Source organism: Coenobita brevimanus, chromosome 72, assembly GCF_032717465.1.
Source record: "Coenobita brevimanus isolate Jiangsu-jjx chromosome 72, ASM3271746v2, whole genome shotgun sequence".
Classification (NCBI taxonomy): Eukaryota; Metazoa; Arthropoda; class Malacostraca; order Decapoda; family Coenobitidae; genus Coenobita; species Coenobita brevimanus.
In genome coordinates this window covers 15940433-15960472 of record NC_137025.1, presented here as the reverse complement: position 1 = coordinate 15960472, position 20040 = coordinate 15940433, and the positions used below count along the sequence as shown (strand labels likewise).

The 20040-nt window shown below is 38.0% G+C and overlaps 1 protein-coding gene across 1 annotated transcript in view; it reads left to right on the top strand.

The window, feature by feature from the left end:
* The window catches only part of LOC145407194 (transferrin-like), a 320468-nt gene that overhangs the window by 197115 nt on the left and 103313 nt on the right, over positions 1-20040 (top strand). The window contains exon 12 of the mRNA XM_080278231.1: positions 18480-18644. Coding sequence (XP_080134357.1) covers positions 18480-18644 — 165 coding nt within the window. The remainder of the gene's footprint in view (positions 1-18479; positions 18645-20040) is intronic.

Here is a 20040-nt window from a genome sequence, read left to right as displayed (position 1 = left end):
TACTAATAGGGAGTCTGGAGGGATGTACAGTCACTCTAAAAATCAGCCGCAGCTCAGAAATATGAGTAACCCTGAGGCATTGAATCTGAAGCAGCTTACATAAAGACAGAACTGCCACTTGCGTCGGTGATTACTACTACGTCACACCGACATCACGTTCCGAATTGTGGGCGAGGCTTGTATCGTGACCGAAGCTAGCCTCGCTACATGCCTCTGACGATTTTAGCTAAGTTTACCCTAAATTTACTCTTATAAATGCCTTCATCATACACATTTGGTACAAAAGCATAATTTTACAAATTAGGTCGGGGTCTCAAACATGCACTGCCAAAGTTAAATCCTTGTCCGACGCTTTGTTGAGACGTTATTTAAAAAAACCAGTTGGACACTGCCCCTGAAATCCTTAGTAGGTCCTTCTCTCTTTCTGATGTGTATAGGGTTTTATTTCCTAACTTATAATCCCAATCAGGTCTTTTTCCACTTTTACCAAACTTGATTACATGACACTTGTCCACATTGAATTCCATTTGCCGTGTACTACTCCATTCATGAAGTTTATTTAATTCTTCTTGTAGCTCTTTACAAGAGTCTGTGTTAGTAATTCTCCTTTGTATTTTTGCATCATCTGCAAACATATTCAGATAGCTCTCATTTCCAGTGTTACTGTTTATATCATTTATATACACTAAAAACATGATTGGTGCCAGCACTGAACCCTGTGGTACTCCACTAGTCACTTCTTTCCATGATGAGTAGTTTCCTCTTAGTACTGTTCTCATTTCTCTTTTTATGAGAAAATCTTGCATCAACAAAACAGTTTGCCTCGAATTCCTCCTTGATGGTACAGTTTCCATAATAGTCTTTGGTGTGGTACTGTGTCAAAAATTTTCTTGAAATCTAAATAGATACTGTCCACCCATCCTTCCCTTTCCTGTATTGTGTTTGGTACTCTGTCATAGTAGCTCAGCAGATTAGTAACACATGATTTTCCTTTTCTGAAACGAAACTGTCTTTCTGTTATCATACTGTGTTCTTCTAGATGATTTACCCAAGCTTTTCTTATAAGCTTTTCTAATACCTTGCTTACAACACTGGTCAGTGATACTGGTCGGTAGTTGAGTGGATTTTGTCTATTTCCTTTCTTGAATAAGGGGACAATATTTGCTTTTTTCCAAATATCAGGTAGTTTACCTTGACTCAAGGATTTCTTGAAAATTTAAAATAATGGTTTACTTAACTCGTTTTGCACATTCTCGTAGTACCCAACATGAAATTTCATCAGGACCACTTGCTTTTTCTGTGTCTAATTTACTTTACTCCTCCTGTATTACTTTTTCTGCTATTTGTATATCTGGTAGTATGTGTGGACATGCATGTTCCACATAGACCCTCTCAAAATTTTTTTCTTCTGTAAAAACTAATTGGAAATTCTTATTTAGTGCTTCACAAATATCTTTCTCTTGTGTATAAGTGATTCCCTCGTCCGTAATGGATTGTATTATATGTTTTACTTTGGTTTTGCTTCTGATGTAGCTGTAAAACAGTTTTGGTTGATCACTACTTTTATTTATTATATCCTCCTCAAACTGTTTTTGGGCTTCCCTCCTTATTCTTGTATAATCGTTTCTTGCCTGTTTGTGATTATTATACGCCCTTTCACTATTATGTCTTCTGTATCTATTCCACAACAAATCTCTTCTTTCTTTTGATTTTTTACATTCTGTATTGAACCATTTCTGTATTTTCTTATCTGCTTCTTTGTGCTGTGGGATGTACTTCTGGACTCCTATTTCATAAAATTCACAGAATTTTTTATGTACAGCATTTAAATCATGTCCTCTAATCCCATTTTCCCAATCAACTTCTAAGAAATACTTCTTTAGATCTTGATAATTTCCCTTTTTATAGTTTAGTCTCTTTTTGTAACTGTCATTGCTGTTTACTATGTCATATGCTATCCTGAAGTTATAATTTAGTACTGCATGATCGCTTTTGCCGAGTGGAGGGTGATATATTAAACTGTCAATATCATTTTCTTGCCCAGTAAATATTAGATCTAGCACTGAAGGTACATCAAGTCCTCTTTTTCTGGTGGTTTCCCTCACATGTTGCGTTAGGAAGAACTCTTGTACGAGATCCAGGAGCTTTTGGTCCCAACAGCTTTCTTGGCTAATTATATTTAGAGTATTCCAATTTATATTAGTATTGAAGTCCCCAGTTAGTATAATTCTTTCTGATTTCTCTTCCATTTTATGTAGTAATGATCTTAAACTCTGAATTATACTCTCTGCCATGTCCTCATATTCATCTCTTTCCCATGTGTTTGATCTGGGTGGCATGTACAAATTGGCTACAATTACTTTGCCTTCAGATGTGTTGATCTCTACTGCAATCAGTTCTACTTGTGATGGTATATCTAGTTTTATTTCATTGACTTTTAGATTTTTCTTAGTTAATATTATAATTCCTCCTCCTTTTTTTAAACTTCTGTCTCTTCTCCATATATTGTATTCCTCTAAGTTTAGTATGTCATTGGATATCCTTGGTGTTAATTTTGTTTCAGTTAGGCATATTATTTGTGGTTCATTTTCTCTGAAATAATCATTCATCTCTAGTAATTTAGATACCATTCCATCCACATTTGAGTACATCAACTTTATCATCTTGTTTATATACTTGTCATGACTTGGTTCTACTACCTTCCTCCTTTTTATTCCATCCTGTTTGTGTACGACTTTCGTACCTGCAATCCTATTACTTTGTAAAAAAATTTCTTCTTCTCCTCTTCTGATCTTCCCTCATTTTTTGTTTTTGCTTCCTCCCTTTTCTCTTTCAGTAATTCCAGTTCCTCTTGTGTTAGGCATCTTTTTATCCATACATTTTTGAACTCCTCTTTTTCCATAAGATTCTTTGCATTTTTTAGTATCTCTTCCACAGTGTTTACACTCTGGAAAGTCACCTTTAGAGGTCTTGTCTTGCTTTTCTCGTATTTCCCTAACCTTTTGTGTTCCTCTATGTCGTTACTACAGATTTCCTCTGATACTTCTTTCAGTAAGCTCATTACATTTGCCATCTCCTTTTTGTCTCTATTGATCTTGTTTTTTACTTCTTCCTCTTCTATACCAGTGATTACTATAGATTTGTTTATATCTACTGAATCTCTGACTAACTTTGGATTGTTTTGGATTATTCTTTTCACCTCCTTTTTAATGCTTTTTTCCTCCAGCCTTGTTTCTAAGTCTTTCTTTACTTTCACCATTTCAGCATACGTGGTTTCCACATCATTTTTGTAGCTTTGCACAGCCTCATTCACCTGTGTTGTCTTCTCCTCAATATCACTGCTCTGGTCTATAAGACTACTTACTTGCCTAATTGTCTCTGTGTCATTTTTGAACTCTTCCATAACACTCTCGTGATTGACTACTGTACTGTACTTGCCATTTCACTCATTTTCTTCCTAAGTGTACTCAGTTCCACTGTTAGTTCGCTGATGGTTGTGTCTTTCTTATTGGCCTCCCTTCCTAGTTTTTCTATTTCTTCCTTTTGCAAGTGCATCTGCTTCTTTATTTCATCAATTTCATTTTTGAAAGCCATTTCTAGTTTGTGTACACGTTCAACCAGTCTATTGTGAGTCTCCACTTCAACAAGTTCTTGGGAGAAATCATCATTTTGCTTTTTACCTTTATCCTTTTTCTTTTCCAAATTTGCTTTACTAAAGTATGTATCCATTTTGCAATACTAAAAGTGCAGAGCATGTACTTACAATCCTTGTGTTGTTGTAGTCTAAACAAACCTCAGATGACTCAGCGTATTCTCTCGTCTTGGTTTTCTTTCCTATTTGAACAAGTCTTGTTTAAACTTATTATTTTTTTCCTTTTAATAATGAAATATCATTTAGTCTAACCTGGTACAGAGCTTGACTCTTACAAAGACACTAATTTAGGTAATGCCACTGGCTGTGTTGGTTCGGTACGGAGCGCTGATGTCGCACGTCCGCCTTGATTGAATCCCTGTGTGTGTGTGTGTGTGTGTGTGTGTATTTACCTATTTGTATTTACCTATTTGTAGTATACAGGAATTGAGCAATGCTCGTGTTGTCCTGTCTCCATATCCACATTTATCAAGTCTACCTTTACACACATGAATGTTTTTCTCATGCACCACCTCTTTGTCTAAGTCGTTCCAAATATTTAAGAATATACCTAATTGTGATATACACGGAATGTACTATGCTTGTGGGTTTCCGTCGCTGTTTCTCAATAAGTCGAATTTAACTTTAAACTCTTTTAAGTTTTTAGACTGGACGATCTCTTTGTCCAGGCTATTCCATAAGTCTATACTTCTGTAAGGAAAGCTATATTTCTTGATATCCTTCAAGCAGCTTGACTTTTTCAATTTCATTCCATGTCCTCTTGTTGCTCTCTTATCCCATACAAACAGATCTTCTTTGTCAATTTTATCTACTCCCACCATGGTCCTGAACACCGCAATCATGTCTCCCCTCTTTCTCCTTTCCTCTAAAGAAGGCAAATCCAGTTTTTCCAGCCTCTCTCTGTATGACAGGTCTGTCAGACTGGGGACCATCTTGGTTGCTGTTCTTTGTATTCTCTCAATCTTGTTTATATCTTTCTTTTTGTGTGGGGACCACACTACCGCTGCATATTCTAACCTGGGGCGGATCATGGCCACTATCAATTTTTTCATCATTTCCTCATCCATATAATGAAATGCTACTCTTATGTTAGTCAAGAGCTTATAAGTCTCTCCAACTATCTTGTTAATGTGCTTTTCTGGTGACAAACATATAATACAATCCATTACAGACGAGGGAATCACTTATGCACAAGAGAAAGATATTTGTGAAGCACTATATAAGAATTTCCAATTAGTTCTTACCTAATTGTATCTTTACAGGAATGAGTCAAGCTCGTACTGTCCCGTATCTTAAACCATGTTTATCGTACATATCCCTAAATTTGTGAGTTGTTTTGGCACACACTATTTCATTCGGTAGTGCATTGCATTGATCAATTGCTCTGTTTGGGAAACTGAATTTCCATACGTCTTTATCACCTCTCTTCTTATGCAGTTTTTTGCAGTGTCCTCTTCCTGATGCTTTTCCATATGTTAAGTAATCGTTTATGTCTATTTTCTCCTTCCCTGATATGCATTTATATAGCATTATCATATCACCCCTTTTCCTTCTCTCCTGTAGTGTTGGTAGATTCAGTTTATTTAGTCTTTCTTCGTAGCTTAGGTCCCTTAAGCTTGGTATCCATCTTGTAGCGGCCCTTTGAACTTTTTCAGTGTTGTCTATGTGTTTTTTGAGATGAGGACTCCAGACTACTGATGCATATTCCAGGGTTGGTCTAATGAATGATGTTATTATCCTTCTTAGCATGTCTTCATTTATGTATGTGAATGGTATTCTCATATTTGCAAGCAGTGTATACATGTTCCGTACCTTCTCGCTGATGTGGTCAGCCGGAGATAGTCTGTTATTGATAATCACACCTAGGTCCTTCTCTCTTTCTGATGTGTATAGGGTTTTATTTCCTAACTTATAATCCCACTCAGGTCTTTTTCCACTTTTACCAAACTTGATTACATGACACTTGTCCACATTGAATTCCATTTGCCATGTATTACTCCATTCATGAAGGTTATTTAATTCTTCTTGTAGCTCTTTACAAGAGTCTGTGTTAGTAATTCTCCTTTGTATTTTTGCATCATCTGCAAACATATTCAGATAGCTCTCATTTCCAGTGTTACTGTTCATATCATTTATATACACTAAAAACATGATTGGTGCCAGCACTGAACCCTGTGGTACTCCACTAGTCACTTCTTTCCATGATGAGTAGTTTCCTTTTAGTACTGTTCTCATTTCTCTTTTTATGAGAAAATCTTGCATCCAACAAAACAGTTTGCCTCGAATTCCTCCTTGATGGTACTGTTTCCATAAAGGTCTTTGGTGTGGTACTGTGTCAAAAGCTTTCTTGAAATCTAAATAGATACTGTCCACCCATCCTTCTTTTTCCTGTAATGTGTTTGTTACTCTGTAATTGTAGCTCAACAGATTAGTAACACATGATTTTCCTTTTCTGAAACCAAACTGTCTTTCTGTTATCATACTGTGTTCTTCTAGATGATTTACCCAAGCTTTTCTTATAAGCTTTTGTAATACCTTGCTTACAACACTGGTCAGTGATACTGGTCGGTAGTTGAGTGGATTTTGTCTATTTCCTTTCTTGAATAAGGGGACAATATTTGCTTTTTTCCAAATATCAGGTAGTTTACCTTGACTCAAGGATTTCTTGAAAATTAAAAATAATAGTTTACTTAACTCGTTTGCACATTCTCGTAGTACCCAACATGAAATTTCATCAGGGCCACTTGCTTTTCCTCTGTCTAATTTACTTAACTCCTCCTGTATTACTTTTTCTGCTATTTGTATATCTGGTAGTATGTGTGGACATGCATGTTCCACATAGTCCCTCTCAAAATTTTTTTCTTCTGTAAAAACTAATTGGAAATTCTTATATAGTGCTTCACAAATATCTTTCTCTTGTGCATAAGTGATTCCCTCGTCCTTAATGGATTGTATTATATGTTTTACTTTGGTTTTGCTTCTGATGTAGCTGTAAAACAGCTTTGGTTGATCACTACTTTTATTTATTATATCCTCCTCAAACTGCTTTTGGGCTTTCCTCCTTATTCTTGTATAATCGTTTCTTACCTGTTTGTAATTATTATACGCCCTTTCACTATTGTGTCTTCTGTATCTATTCCACAACAAATCTCTTCTTTCTTTTGATTTTTTACATTCTATATTGAACCGTTTCTGTATTTTCTTATCTGCTTCTTTGTGCTGTGGGATGTACTTCTGGACTCCTATTTCATAAAATTCACAGAATTTTTTATATACATCATTTAAATCTTGTCCTCTAAGCTCATTTTCCCAATCAACTTCTAAGAAATACTTCTTTAGATCTTGATAATTTCCCCTTTTATAGTTTAGGCTCTTTTTGTAACTTTCATTGCCGTTAACTATGTCATATGCTATCCTGAAGTTGTATTTTAGTACTGCATGATCGCTTTTCCCGAGTGGAGGGTGATATACAGTATTAAGCTGTCAATATCATTTTCTTGCCTAGCAAATATTAGATCTAGCACTGAAGGTACATCAAGTCCTCTTTTTCTGGTGGTTCCCCTCACATGTTGCTTTAGGATAAACTCTTGCACGAGATCCAGGAGCTTTTGGTCCCAGCAGCTTTCTTGGCTAATTATTTTTAGAGTATTCCAATTTATATTTGTATTAAAGTCTCCAGTTAGTATAATTCTTTCCGATTTCTCTTCCATTTTATGTAGTAATGTGTGTGTGTGTGTGTGTGTGTACCTCTCTGTCCTTCTATCTATCTATCTGTAGAGTATATCAATAAGCAGAATATATATATATATATATATATATATATATATATATATATATATATATATATATGTATGTATAAATTTAGAAGTAACCAATGTTACTGATTTTCATTAGTAATCCCTCTACTATCCGACAAAATAGAGCTAAAAGCATGTCCGAAAAGTGGTTCTGTCCGGATACTGGGCCCCTGCCTGCTGGACTGATACTTATGACCCTAACCCAGCCTAACTTTGAAAGCCACATAAATAACTCCCTACCGGACATGCATAGCACGTATTTAAACCTATTTAAGACCCTGTTCACACCAATAATGGCCATCTAGCATGAAATAAATGAAAAGGAACCAGCGAATGAGGAATTAGAAGTACGGAAAATACTTAGCAGTGTACAGCCTACTTTCAGCACATCTGTGGCCACCTCCTCTAAGGCTCTGGTAGTTGTGGAAATAATCTTGAAGCACTTACAGTATTCCAGTGTTGTGCTACATTTAATTCTTTGCACTGTGAGTTACAATTGTTTAACACTATATATTCTGTTCTAAATTGCACCACCCCAGTTTCAAACGCCACTTTGCACTCCACACTTAATCCTTTGCACTCTAAATTCTGATTTCTTAACACTGCACAACACTGTAAATTCCCATGTGATCTAGTGGCAAGGTATTGCAGTTTATTCACTGTTTATTCACAAAAAGGAGCACGTGTGGCATCCGTTGTGATAAACATCCACCCTTGACGATGGTTAGGCAGTAACTGGGGACAAGGTTGCCAGATCTGAGCTCGGCCACATTACCACACTCCTCAATTTTTGTTACCAAATTTAACTTTTCATTTCCAAATTCGTAAAGCTAGCATTGATTCTTCACTAATTATACTGTATATACAAGAGGAAATAAATGTAATACTCTCCTTATAATTAACAGCATGTTGATTATTTTCACGCTATGTAGGCTAGCGGATTGATCAGAGAGAGAAGACAATCCACCATCTCCATCCTGTGTATCCTCATACATGTGAAAAATCCATTTGGTAATGCATTATTCTGATTCATTACCAAACGAACTTTTCATTACCAAATTGGCCCACATTTGGTAATGAAAAATACCAAACGGCAACCCTGACATTGGAGGGGGGAGGGGGAAGGAAGGAAGGGGTGAAGGGGCTGTGGTGTAAACAACTGTTCAGCGCCGCGCAGCAATTTCAAATTATGGGTGGGAAAAAAAATGGATTTTGGGGGTGATTTTTTCGTTTTTTGGCCATTTTTCAGTTCCGAAGGTCCAGGCCCACTATGTCCAGTAAGTGGGGTGTCTGGAAAGTGGGCATCCGGATAGTACAGGGATTACTGTATTACATCACTGAACTATTCTAACTAAGAGTTACCTTTTAAGCCTAGTTTGAGTTGGGGGAGCAAATTTTGACAGGGTTGCCATTTGGTATTTTTCATTACCAGAGGTGGGCCAATTTGGTAATGAAAAGTTCGTTTGGTAACGAATCAGAATAATGCATTACCAAATGGATTTTTCACATGTATGAGGATACACAGGATGGAGATGGTGGATTGTCTTTTCTCTCTGATCAATCAGCTAGACTACATAGCGTGAAAATAATCAATATCCCGTTAATTATAAGGAGAGTGATTACATTTATTTCCTCTTGTATATTCAGTATAATTAGTGAAGAATAAATTTTAACTTTACGAATTTGGTAATGAAAAGTTAACTTTGGTAATGAAAACTGAGAAGTTTGGTAATGTGGCTGAGCTCAGATCTGGCAACCTTGTCCCCAGTTACTGCCTAACCATCGTCGAGGGTGGATGTTTATCACTATGGATATCACATGTGCTCCTTTTTGTGAATAAACAGTGAATAAACTGCAATACCTTGCCACTAGACCACATGGGAATTTACAGTGTTGTGCAGTGTTAAGAAATTAGAATTTAGAGTGCAAAGGATTAAATGTGGAGTGCAAAGTGGCTGTTGAAACTAATGTGGTGCAATTAAGAACAGAATATATAGTGTTAAACAATTGTAACTCACAGTGCAAAGAATTAAGTGTAGCACAACACTGGATTACTGTACATGCTTCAAGAGCATTTCAACAACTACCAGAGCCTTAGAGGAGGTGGCCACAGATGTGCTGAAAGTAGGCTGTACACTGCTAAAAATTTTCCGTACTTCTAATTCCTCATTCACTGGTTCCTTTTCATTTATTTCATGCTTGATGGCCATTATTGATGTGAACAGGGTCTTAAATAGGTTTATATAAGTGCTATGCATATCTGGTAGGGAGTTATTTATGTGGCTTTGAAAGTTAGGCTGGGTTAGGGTCATAAGTATCAGTCCAGCAGGCAGGGGCCCAGTATCCGGACGGAACCACTTTTCGGACATGCCTTTAGCTCTATTATGTCGGATAGTAGAGGGATTATTGTATAATGAAAATCGGTAACATTGGTTACTTCTAAATTTATACATATATATATATATATATATATATATATATATACCCAATACCCATCCATCCATCATCCAATCCTACACTGCCCCATGAGGAGTGTAGGAGCCCGGGGCTAGGCAATTGGTCCCAACATTTAAGATGAGAGTGATCAGCCTCACTCATCCCTGAGTGGTATTACATGAGCAATCAACCCCAACCATCCCTTGGATATAAACCTTCACCGGCTCAATCTGATTGGAGTGCAATAATTACCCACTAAAACCACAAGGCGGCAAAATCTGGTTATATGGTTACCACCCAGCATAGTAAATGCTTTCCTGGTGTACAGGAAACCATTTGGCTTGTCACTCAGTGTAGAGTCATCCACAGGCTGAAGGAAGAGGAAAGAATGAAGGAAAGAAAGACAGAAGAGGGAGTGTAAAGTCACCAGTAGGCAGAAGGACAAGGAAAGAATGAAGGAAAGAAAGACAGAAGAGAAAGGAAGGAATGAAGGATGGAGAGGAAAGGGCAGACACCCGAGAGCAGCACTGCATCGATTGAGTGGATGGTGAGCGCCTATATATATATTCTGCTTATTAATATACTCTACAGATAGATAGATACTTAGATGGACAGAGAGGTACACACACACACACACACACACACACACACACACACACACACACACACACACACACACACACACACACACACACATTGGAAGGAGGCCATTTAGAATGCATGTTTTATTGAAGTCTACAGCAGCGAGAACATTGTTCAATTTATACGTGGTTTTCTCAATGCATCTGATAAGGATGTAAGGTTCTTTGTGTAGAATATTGAGTAAGTTTCCATTCTGATTTCTCAGAGACATATTTCGGTCATCAGTATACCATCTTCAGGAGATATTGCTTGTGGGTAGGTCGGGGCACTCACCATCCATTCACTGGATGTAGTGCTGCTCTTGGGTGTCTGCCTTTCCTCTCCTCCATCCTTCTTTCCTTCCATCCTCTTCTGTCTTTCTTTTCTTCAGTCTTTCTTCATCCTTCTGCCTATAGGTGACTTTACGCTCCGTCTTCTGTCTTTTTTTCCTTCATTCTTTCCTCTTCCTTCTGCTTGTGGGTGACTCTACACTGAGTGACAAGCCAAATGGTTTCCTGTACAGTACACCAGGAAACCATTTACTATGCTAGATGGCAACCATATAACCCAATTTTGGTGCCTGGTAGTTTAGTGGGTAATTACTGTGCTCCAGTCAGACTGAGCCAGTGAAGGTTTATATCCAAGAGGTGGCTGGAGTTTATTGCTCACGTAATGCCACTCAGGGATGAGTGTGGCTGGTCACTCTCATCTTAAATGTCAGGACCAACTTGCCTAGCCCTGGGCTCCTTCGCTTCTCATGGGGCAATGTCGGATTGGATGATGAATGAATGAATGAATGAAAAAAATGTTCAGGTTGGAATGAAGGTTGGCAGTAGCCAGTATTTATACCTCATTGGCAAATCAGGTGATGGGGTATGGCAGATATACAGACAGTCAAGGTACAGAGCATATGTGATGGCACTTAGCCAATCAAATAGCACCCTGTGGTCTACCTCCTTGATGGGAGAGAAGATTCTGGCAGTTGTTGTGTGTGTATATGGTAGGGTAGTCATGTGTGTGGTGAAATGCTGAAGTATGGGAAAGAGATAGTAGTAAAATGGATGTGGAAAATGTGCAGATTGGCCTGGAAGGAAGGTAGAGTCCCGGAGGATTGGAAGTCAGGTATAATTATTCCCTTGTACAAAGGAAAAGGGAAAAAGAAGTGTGTGGTTATCATAGGGGCATCTGTCTTCTTGGTATAATAGGAGAAGCGTATGGTAGGATACTTATTGACAGAGTTAGAGAGATAACAGAGGAATTAGTTGGAGAAGAACAGGGAGGCTTTAGGAAGGGAAGAGGTTGTGTAGATCAGATATTCATTCTTAGATCTTTAGTGGAAAAGTTTTTAGAGAAGGGAAAGAAGCTGTATGCGGCTTGCATGGATTTGGAGAAAGCATATGACAGGGTGGATAGACATGGATTGTGCAAAGTATTAAGAATATATGGAGTAGATGGGAAGTTGTTCAATGCTGTGAAGAGTATGTATGATGTTGCTAAGGCTGCAGTGCATGTGGATGGTGAACTAAGTGAATTTTTCTCTTTGAAAGTTGGGTTGAAACAGGGGTGTGTCATGTCTCCATGGTGTTCAGTCTGTACATGGGTGGGGTAATAAGAGGTACAAGGTAGGGGTGGTGGATGTTGGAGTGGCCCTGGTGAGAGAGGGTAGTGTTTGGAAACTCCCGGTACTATTGTTTGCAGATGATACTGTGTTGTTGAGTGAAGACGAAGGAGAGCTGGAAGGCATGGTGGATGAGTTTGGGAGAGTGTGTTGTTGGAGTGGCCCTGGTGAGAGAGGGTAATGTTTGGAAACTCCCGGTACTATTGTTTGCAGATGATACTGTGTTGTTGAGTGAAGACGAAGGGGAGCTGCTAGGCTTGGTGTATGAGTTTGGGAGAGTGTGTAAAAAACGGAATCTAAGGTGAATGTAGGGAAGAGTAAAGTGATGGTCTTTGAGAGAGGTGAAGTCAGTGAATGTACAGCGAGATTGGATGTAATCACTCTCCTTATAATTAACAGCATGTTGATTATTTTCACGCAATGTAGGCTAGCAGATTGATCAGAGAGAAAAGACAATCCACCATCTCCATCCTGTGTATCCTCATACATGTGAAAAATCCATTTGGTAATGCATTATTCTGATTCATTACTAAACGAACTTTTCATTACCAAATTGGCCCACATTTGGTAATGAAAAATACCAAATGGCAACCCTGTCAAAATTTGCTCCCCCAACTCAAACTAGGCTTAAAAGGTAACTCTTAGTTAGAATAGTTCAGTGATGTAATACATTAATCCCCGTACTATCTGGATGACCACTTTCCAGACACCCCACTTACTGGACATAGTGGGCCTGGACCTTCGGAACTGAAAAATGGCCAAAAAACGAAAAAATCACCCCCAAAATCCATTTTTTTTCCCACCCATAAATTGAAATTGCTGCGCGGCGCTGAACAGTTGTTTACACCACAGCCCCTTCACCCCTTCCTTCCTTCCCCCTCCCCCCTCCAACGTCAGGGTTGCCGTTTGGTATTTTTCATTACCAAATGTGGGCCAATTTGGTAATGAAAAGTTCGTTTGGTAATGAATCAGAATAATGCATTACCAAATGGATTTTTCACATGTATGAGGATACACAGGATGGAGATGGTGGATTGTCTTCTCTCTCTGATCAATCCGCTAGCCTACATAGCGTGAAAATAATCAACATGCTGTTAATTATAAGGAGAGTATTACATTTATTTCCTCTTGTATATACAGTATAATTAGTGAAGAATAAATGCTAGCTTTACGAATTTGGAAATGAAAAGTTAAATTTGGTAACGAAAATTGAGGAGTGTGGTAATGTGGCCGAGCTCAGATCTGGCAACCTTGTCCCCAGTTACTGCCTAACCATTGTCGAGGGTGGATGTTTATCACAATGGATGCCACACGTGCTCCTTTTTGTGAATAAACAGTGAATAAACTGCAATACCTTGCCACTAGACCACATGGGAATTTACAGTGTTGTGCAGTGTTAAGAAATTAGAATTTAGAGTGCAAAGGATTAAGTGTGGAGTGCAAAGTGGCATTTGAAACTGGCGTGGTGTAATTTAGAACACAATATATAGTGTTAAACAATTGTAACTCTCAGTGCAAAGAATTAAGTGTAGCACAACACTGGATTACTGTACATGCTTCAAGAGCATTTTCACAACTACCAGAGCTTTAGAGGAGGTGGCCACAGATGTGCTGTAAGTAGGCTGTACACTGCTAAGTATTTTCCGTACTTCTGATTCCTCATTCACTGGTTCCTTTTCATTTATTTCATGCTTGATGGCCATTATTGGTGTGTCTTAAATAGGTTTAAATAAGTGCTATGCATATCTGGTAGGGAGTTATTTAGGTGGCTTTCAAAGTTAGGCTGGGTTAGGGTCATAAGTATCAGTCCAGCAGGCAGGGGCCCAGTATCCGGATGGAACCACTTTTCGGACTTGCCTTTAGCTCAGTTTTGTCGGATAGTAGAGGGATTACTGTATAATGAAAATCGGTAACATTGGTTACTTCTAAATTTATACATACAATATATATATATATATATATATATATATATATATATATATATATATGTATGTATATATATATTCTGCTTATTGATATACTCTACAGATAGATAGATAGAGGGACAGAGAGGTACACACACACACACACACACACACACACACACACACACACACACACATTACTACATTAAATGGAAGAGAAATCGGAAAGAATTATACTAACTGGAGATTTTAATACAAATATTAATTGGAATACTCTAGATATAATTAGCCAAGAAAGCTGCTGGGACCAAAAGCTCCTGGATCTCGTGCAAGAGTTTATCCTAATGCAACATGTGAGGGGAACCACTAGAAAAAGAGGACTCGATGTACCTTCAGTGCTAGATCTAATATTTACTAGGCAAGAAAATGATATTCACAGTTTAATATATCACCCTCCACTCGGGAAAAGTGATCATGCAGTACTAAAATACAACTTCAGGATAGCATATGACATAGTTAACAGCAATGAAAGTTACAAAAAGAGCCTAAACTATAAAAAGGGAAATTATCAAGATCTAAAGAAGTATTTCTTAGAAGTTGATTGGGAAAATGAGCTTAGAGGACAAGATTTAAATGCTGTATATAAAAAATTCTGTGAATTTTATGAAATAGGAGTCCAGAAGTACATCCCACAGCACAAAGAAGCAGATAAGAAAATACAGAAATGGTTCAATACAGAATGTAAAAAATCAAAAGAAAGAAGTGATTTGTTGTGGAATATATACCGAAGACACAACAGTGAAAGGGCGTATAATAATTACAAACAGGCAAGAAATGATTATAGAAGAATAAGGAGGAAAGCCCAAAAACAGTTTGAGGAGGATATAATAATTAAAAGTAGTGATCAACCAAAGCTGTTTTACAGCTACATCAGAAGCAAAACCAAAGTAAAAGATATAATACAATCCATTACGGATGAGGGAATCACTTATACACAAGAGAAAGATATTTGTGAAGCACTAAATAAGAATTTCCAATTAGTTTTTACAGAAGAAAAAAATTTTGAGAGGGACTATGTGGAACATGCATGTCCACACATACTACCAGATATACAAATAGCAGAAAAAGTAATACAGGAGGAGTTAAGTAAATTAGACAGAGGAAAAGCAAGTGGCCCTGATGAAATTTCATGTTGGGTACTACGAGAATGTGCAAAGGAGTTAAGTAAACCATTATTTTTAATTTTCAAGAAATCCTTGAGTCAAGGTAAACTACCTGATATTTGGAAAAAAGCAAATATTGTCCCCTTATTCAAGAAAGGAAATAGACAAAATCCACTCAACTACCGACCAGTATCACTGACCAGTGTTGTAAGCAAGGTATTACAAAAGCCTATAAGAAAAGCTTGGGTAAATCATCTAGAAGAACACAGTATGATAACAGAAAGACTGTTTGGTTTCAGAAAAGGAAAATCATGTGTTACTAATCTGTTGAGCTACTATTACAGAGTAACAAACACATCACAGGAAAGAGAAGGATGGGTGGACAGTATCTATTTAGATTTCAAGAAAACTTTTGACACTACCACACGAAAGACATTTATGGAAACAGTACCATCAAGGAGGAATTCGAGGCAAACTGTTTTGTTGGATGCAAGATTTTCTCATAAAAAGAGAAATGAGAACAGTATTAAGAGGAAACTACTCATCATAGAAAGAAGTGACTAGTGGAGTACCACAGGGTTCAGTGCTGGCACCAATCATGTTTTTAGTGTATATAAATGATATGAACAGTAGCACTGGAAATGAGAGCTATCTGAATATGTTTGCAGGTGATGCAAAAATACAAAGGAGAATTACTAACACAGACTCTTGTAAAGAGCTACAAGAAGAATTAAATAAACTTCATGAATGGAGTAATACATGGCAAATGGAATTCAATGTGGACAAGTGTCATGTAATCAAGTTTGGTAAAAGTGGAAAAAGACCTGATTGGGATTATAAGTTAGGAAATAAAACCCTATACACATCAGAAAGAGAGAAGGACCTAGGTGTGATTATCAATAACAGACTATCTCCGGCTGACCACATCAGCGAGAAGGTACGGAACATGTATACACTGCTTGCAAATATGAGAATAGCATTCACATACATAAATGAAGACATGCTAAGAAGGATAATAACATCATTCAATAGACCAACCCTGGAATATGCATCAGTAGTCTGGAGTCCTCATCTCAAAAAACACATACAGTAGACAAGATTGAAAAAGTTCAAAGGGCCGCTACAAGATGGATACCAAGCTTAAGGGACCTAAGCTACGAAGAAAGACTAAATAAACTGAATCTACCAACACTACAGGAGAGAAGGAAAATGGGTGACATGATAATGCTATATAAGTGCATATCAGGGAAGGAGAAAATAGACATAAATGATTACTTAACATATGGAGAAGCATCAGGAAGAGGATACTGCAAAAAACTGCATAAGAAGAGAGGTGATAAAGACGTAAGGAAATTCAGTTTCCCAAACAGAGCAATTGATCAATGGAATGCACTACTGAATGGAATAGTGTGTGCCAAAACAACTCACAAATTTAAGGATGTGTACGATAAATATGGTTTAAGATACGGGACAGTACGAGCTTGACTCATTCCTGTAAAGCCCCAGGACCTGATGGAATTTCTAATTGGGTACTGAAGGAATGCAGAGAACAACTGGCGGATAAAATTCACAGCTTAATTGTATGCTCACTGGAAGAGGGGAAAGTGCCAAAAGAATGGAAGAGGGCAAATGTGGTACCAATTTACAAGGGAGGAAACAGGGAAGAACCCCTGAATTATAGACCAGTGTCTCTAACCAGCATGGTCACAAAATTGTGTGAGAGAATCCTGAAAGACAGATGGATAAAATATCTGGAAGAGATGAATATTTTGGCTGAATGTCAGTTTGGATTCAGAAGTGGAAGGTCATGTGTTTCTAACTTGTTGAGCTTTTACTCAAGAGCGATTGATGTGGTACAGGAGAGAGATGGTTGGGTGGATTGTGTGTACTTAGACTTAGAGAAGGCCTTTGACAAGGTACCTCATAAGAGACTAATGTGGAAACTAGAATATATAGGAGGACTAAAGGGGAAACTTCTGGAATGGATGAGAGACTTTTTGAGAGACAGACAAATGAGGACAGTAATAAAGGAAAAGATGTCTGGATGGAGGGAAGTAACAAGTGGAGTCCCTCAAGGCTCAGTGTTGGCGCCAGTAATGTTCCTGATTTACGTAAATGATATGGTAGATGGAGTGAACAGTTATGCAAGTCTGTTTGCTGATGATGTAAAGATCTTGAGGAAGATAGAGGTTGAGGAGGATTGTAAAATACTGCAGGAGGATTTGGATAGGATTCACAATTGGAGCCGGACGTGGGAAATGAAATTTAATGTAAAGAAATGTAAAATATTGGAAATGGGTAAAAGTACCAGGAGACCATCACTGAATTATTTTTTGGGTAATGAATTAATCACAAATAGGAGAGAAGAGAAAGATTTGGGAGTGCTGGTCCAAGATAGTTTGTCACCAGAAAAGCACATTAACAAGATAGTTGGAGAGACTTATATACTCTTGACTAACATAAGAGTAGCATTTCATTATATGGATGAGGAAATGATGAAAAAACTGATAGTGGCCATGATCCGCCCCAAGTTAGAATATGCAGCGGTAGTGTGGTCCCCACACAAAAAGAAAGATATAAACAAGATTGAGAGAATACAAAGAACAGCAACCAAGATGGTCCCCAGTCTGACAGACCTGTCATACAGAGAGAGGCTGGAAAAACTGGATTTGCCTTCTTTAGAGGAAAGGAGAAAGAGGGGAGACATGATTGCGGTGTTCAGGACCATGGTGGGAGTAGATAAAATTGACAAAGAAGATCTGTTTGTATGGGATAAGAGAGCAACAAGAGGACAAGGAATGAAATTGAAAAAGTCAAGCTACTTGAAGGATATCAAGAAATATAGCTTTCCTTACAGAAGTATAGACTTATGGAATAGCCTGGACAAAGAGATCGTCCAGTTTAGAAACTTAAACGAGTTTAAAGTTTAATTCGACTTATTGAGAAACAGCGACGGAAACCCACGAGCATAATACATTCCGTGTATATCACAATTAGGTATATTCTTAAATATTTGGAACGACTTAGACAAAGAGGTGGTGCATGAGAAAAACATTCATGTGTGTAAAGGTAGACTTGATAAATGTGGATATGGAGACAGGACAACACGAGCATTGCTCAATTCCTGTATACTACAAATAGGTAAATACAAATAGGTAAATACACACACTCTAGCCTCTTCTTCACACTTAAGAACTGAAATTGGGATCTGGATTATAAATATGATAAGGGAATGCTTGGGTGCTTTCCATGTCAGTCATGCTCACAATTCTACTTTTTACCCTGCAGTGATTGGTGCAGATGGCCCTCCATATACCGGAGGATCGGTGGAGGGGAAGTGTGAACGGAAGCCAATTGAGACCTTCTACGGATACACAGGCGCCTTCAGGTGTCTGGTGGAGGGTGGTGGAGATGTGTCCTTTGTCAAGCATACAACTGTCAGGGAAAATACAAGTGAGTCTTGGCTTCTACAGCCTGGGGCAAATTCTTGTCTGTTACATGTTCTAGATGTAGCTCCGTATTTTTCCTGGCTTCTGTATATTTCTGCCAGTTTATTTTTCCTTCCTCTGTTCATCTTGTCTTAAAAAAAGAAAGAATAAGAAAAAAAAAGAAGTCTGTATTCCATGCAGTCAGTTGTGAGGGGGAGGGAGGGTAGAGAGCAGGGTGACATGGAGCCGATTTGTTCATTGCCACCCCTTCAGGAATGATGTCGTCTCAATATAGGTAGACAAATAGATGTATAGATAGACATTAGATACTTATATATATATATATATATATATATATATATATATATAAATAACAGAACGGAGGAAGGGAAAACAAATGGGTAAAAAAAAATAATCCATACACCAGATTACTGGTGTCCTCTGTTCATAAAATATCTGTAACAGTTAGACTTGAACAGTTGTGTGTTGAAATTTGGAGGAAAACAACTCTGGGGAAGCGAGTTCCAGAGAGATGCAGTTCGGGGAATGAAAGAATTCTGATAGGCAGAAGTTCTGCAATGTGGTTGAGTGACATTCCAGTCATGAGCACTACCAGATGCCCGTGTAGCACAAGGGAAGACATGGAGAGGTGGCACCATGGACGCAACTTCGTCCGAGCATTTGCCAAAAAAATATCTGTAAAATAATGCAAGGGAGGCAACATTCCTTCTTACTTGCAGGGGAGGTAGTTTATATGTAATGGCAGGGTTGTTAATGATTCTAACGGCTTTATTCTGAATTTTGTTTAGTTGTCTTAATGCAACCTCTCCACAACCATTCCACAAGGGTGATCAATATTCAAGCTGAGAGCGCACATGACTCTTATAAATTATAGCTAGCTGCTCATCGGCGAAGAAGTTACGGACTCTGTACAATAATCCAAGTTTCTTTGAGGTGGTTTTAGCAAGTGATCTGACATGAGAGGTCCAGCTGAGGGCACTGTTAAGTGAGACACCAAGAATTTCAATACTTTTGGAGATGGGAATATTAGTAGCACTGAAGGTAATGTACGAATCTGGCAATATCTGTCTATTAGTAAACTGTATATATTTAGTTTTACTAGCATTAAAAGAGACAAGGTTGTTTTGTCCCCATTCACTGATTGTAGATAGATCTTGATTTATGGAGATGGCTGTACTGAGTTGAGAGGTAGAGATATTAGACTTTGTAAATGGATGTCTGAGTGTGAATGAACTATGTAGTGTTGAGTCATCTGCATATGAGTGAATGGGATTGTGAGTGACAGATAAGAGATCATTAATATGAACCAGAAATAGGGTTGGCGCTAGAACTGATCCCTGCGGCACGCCGGCGTTAATTGAGTGGAAATTCGAATATACATCATCTACTTTTACTCTTAT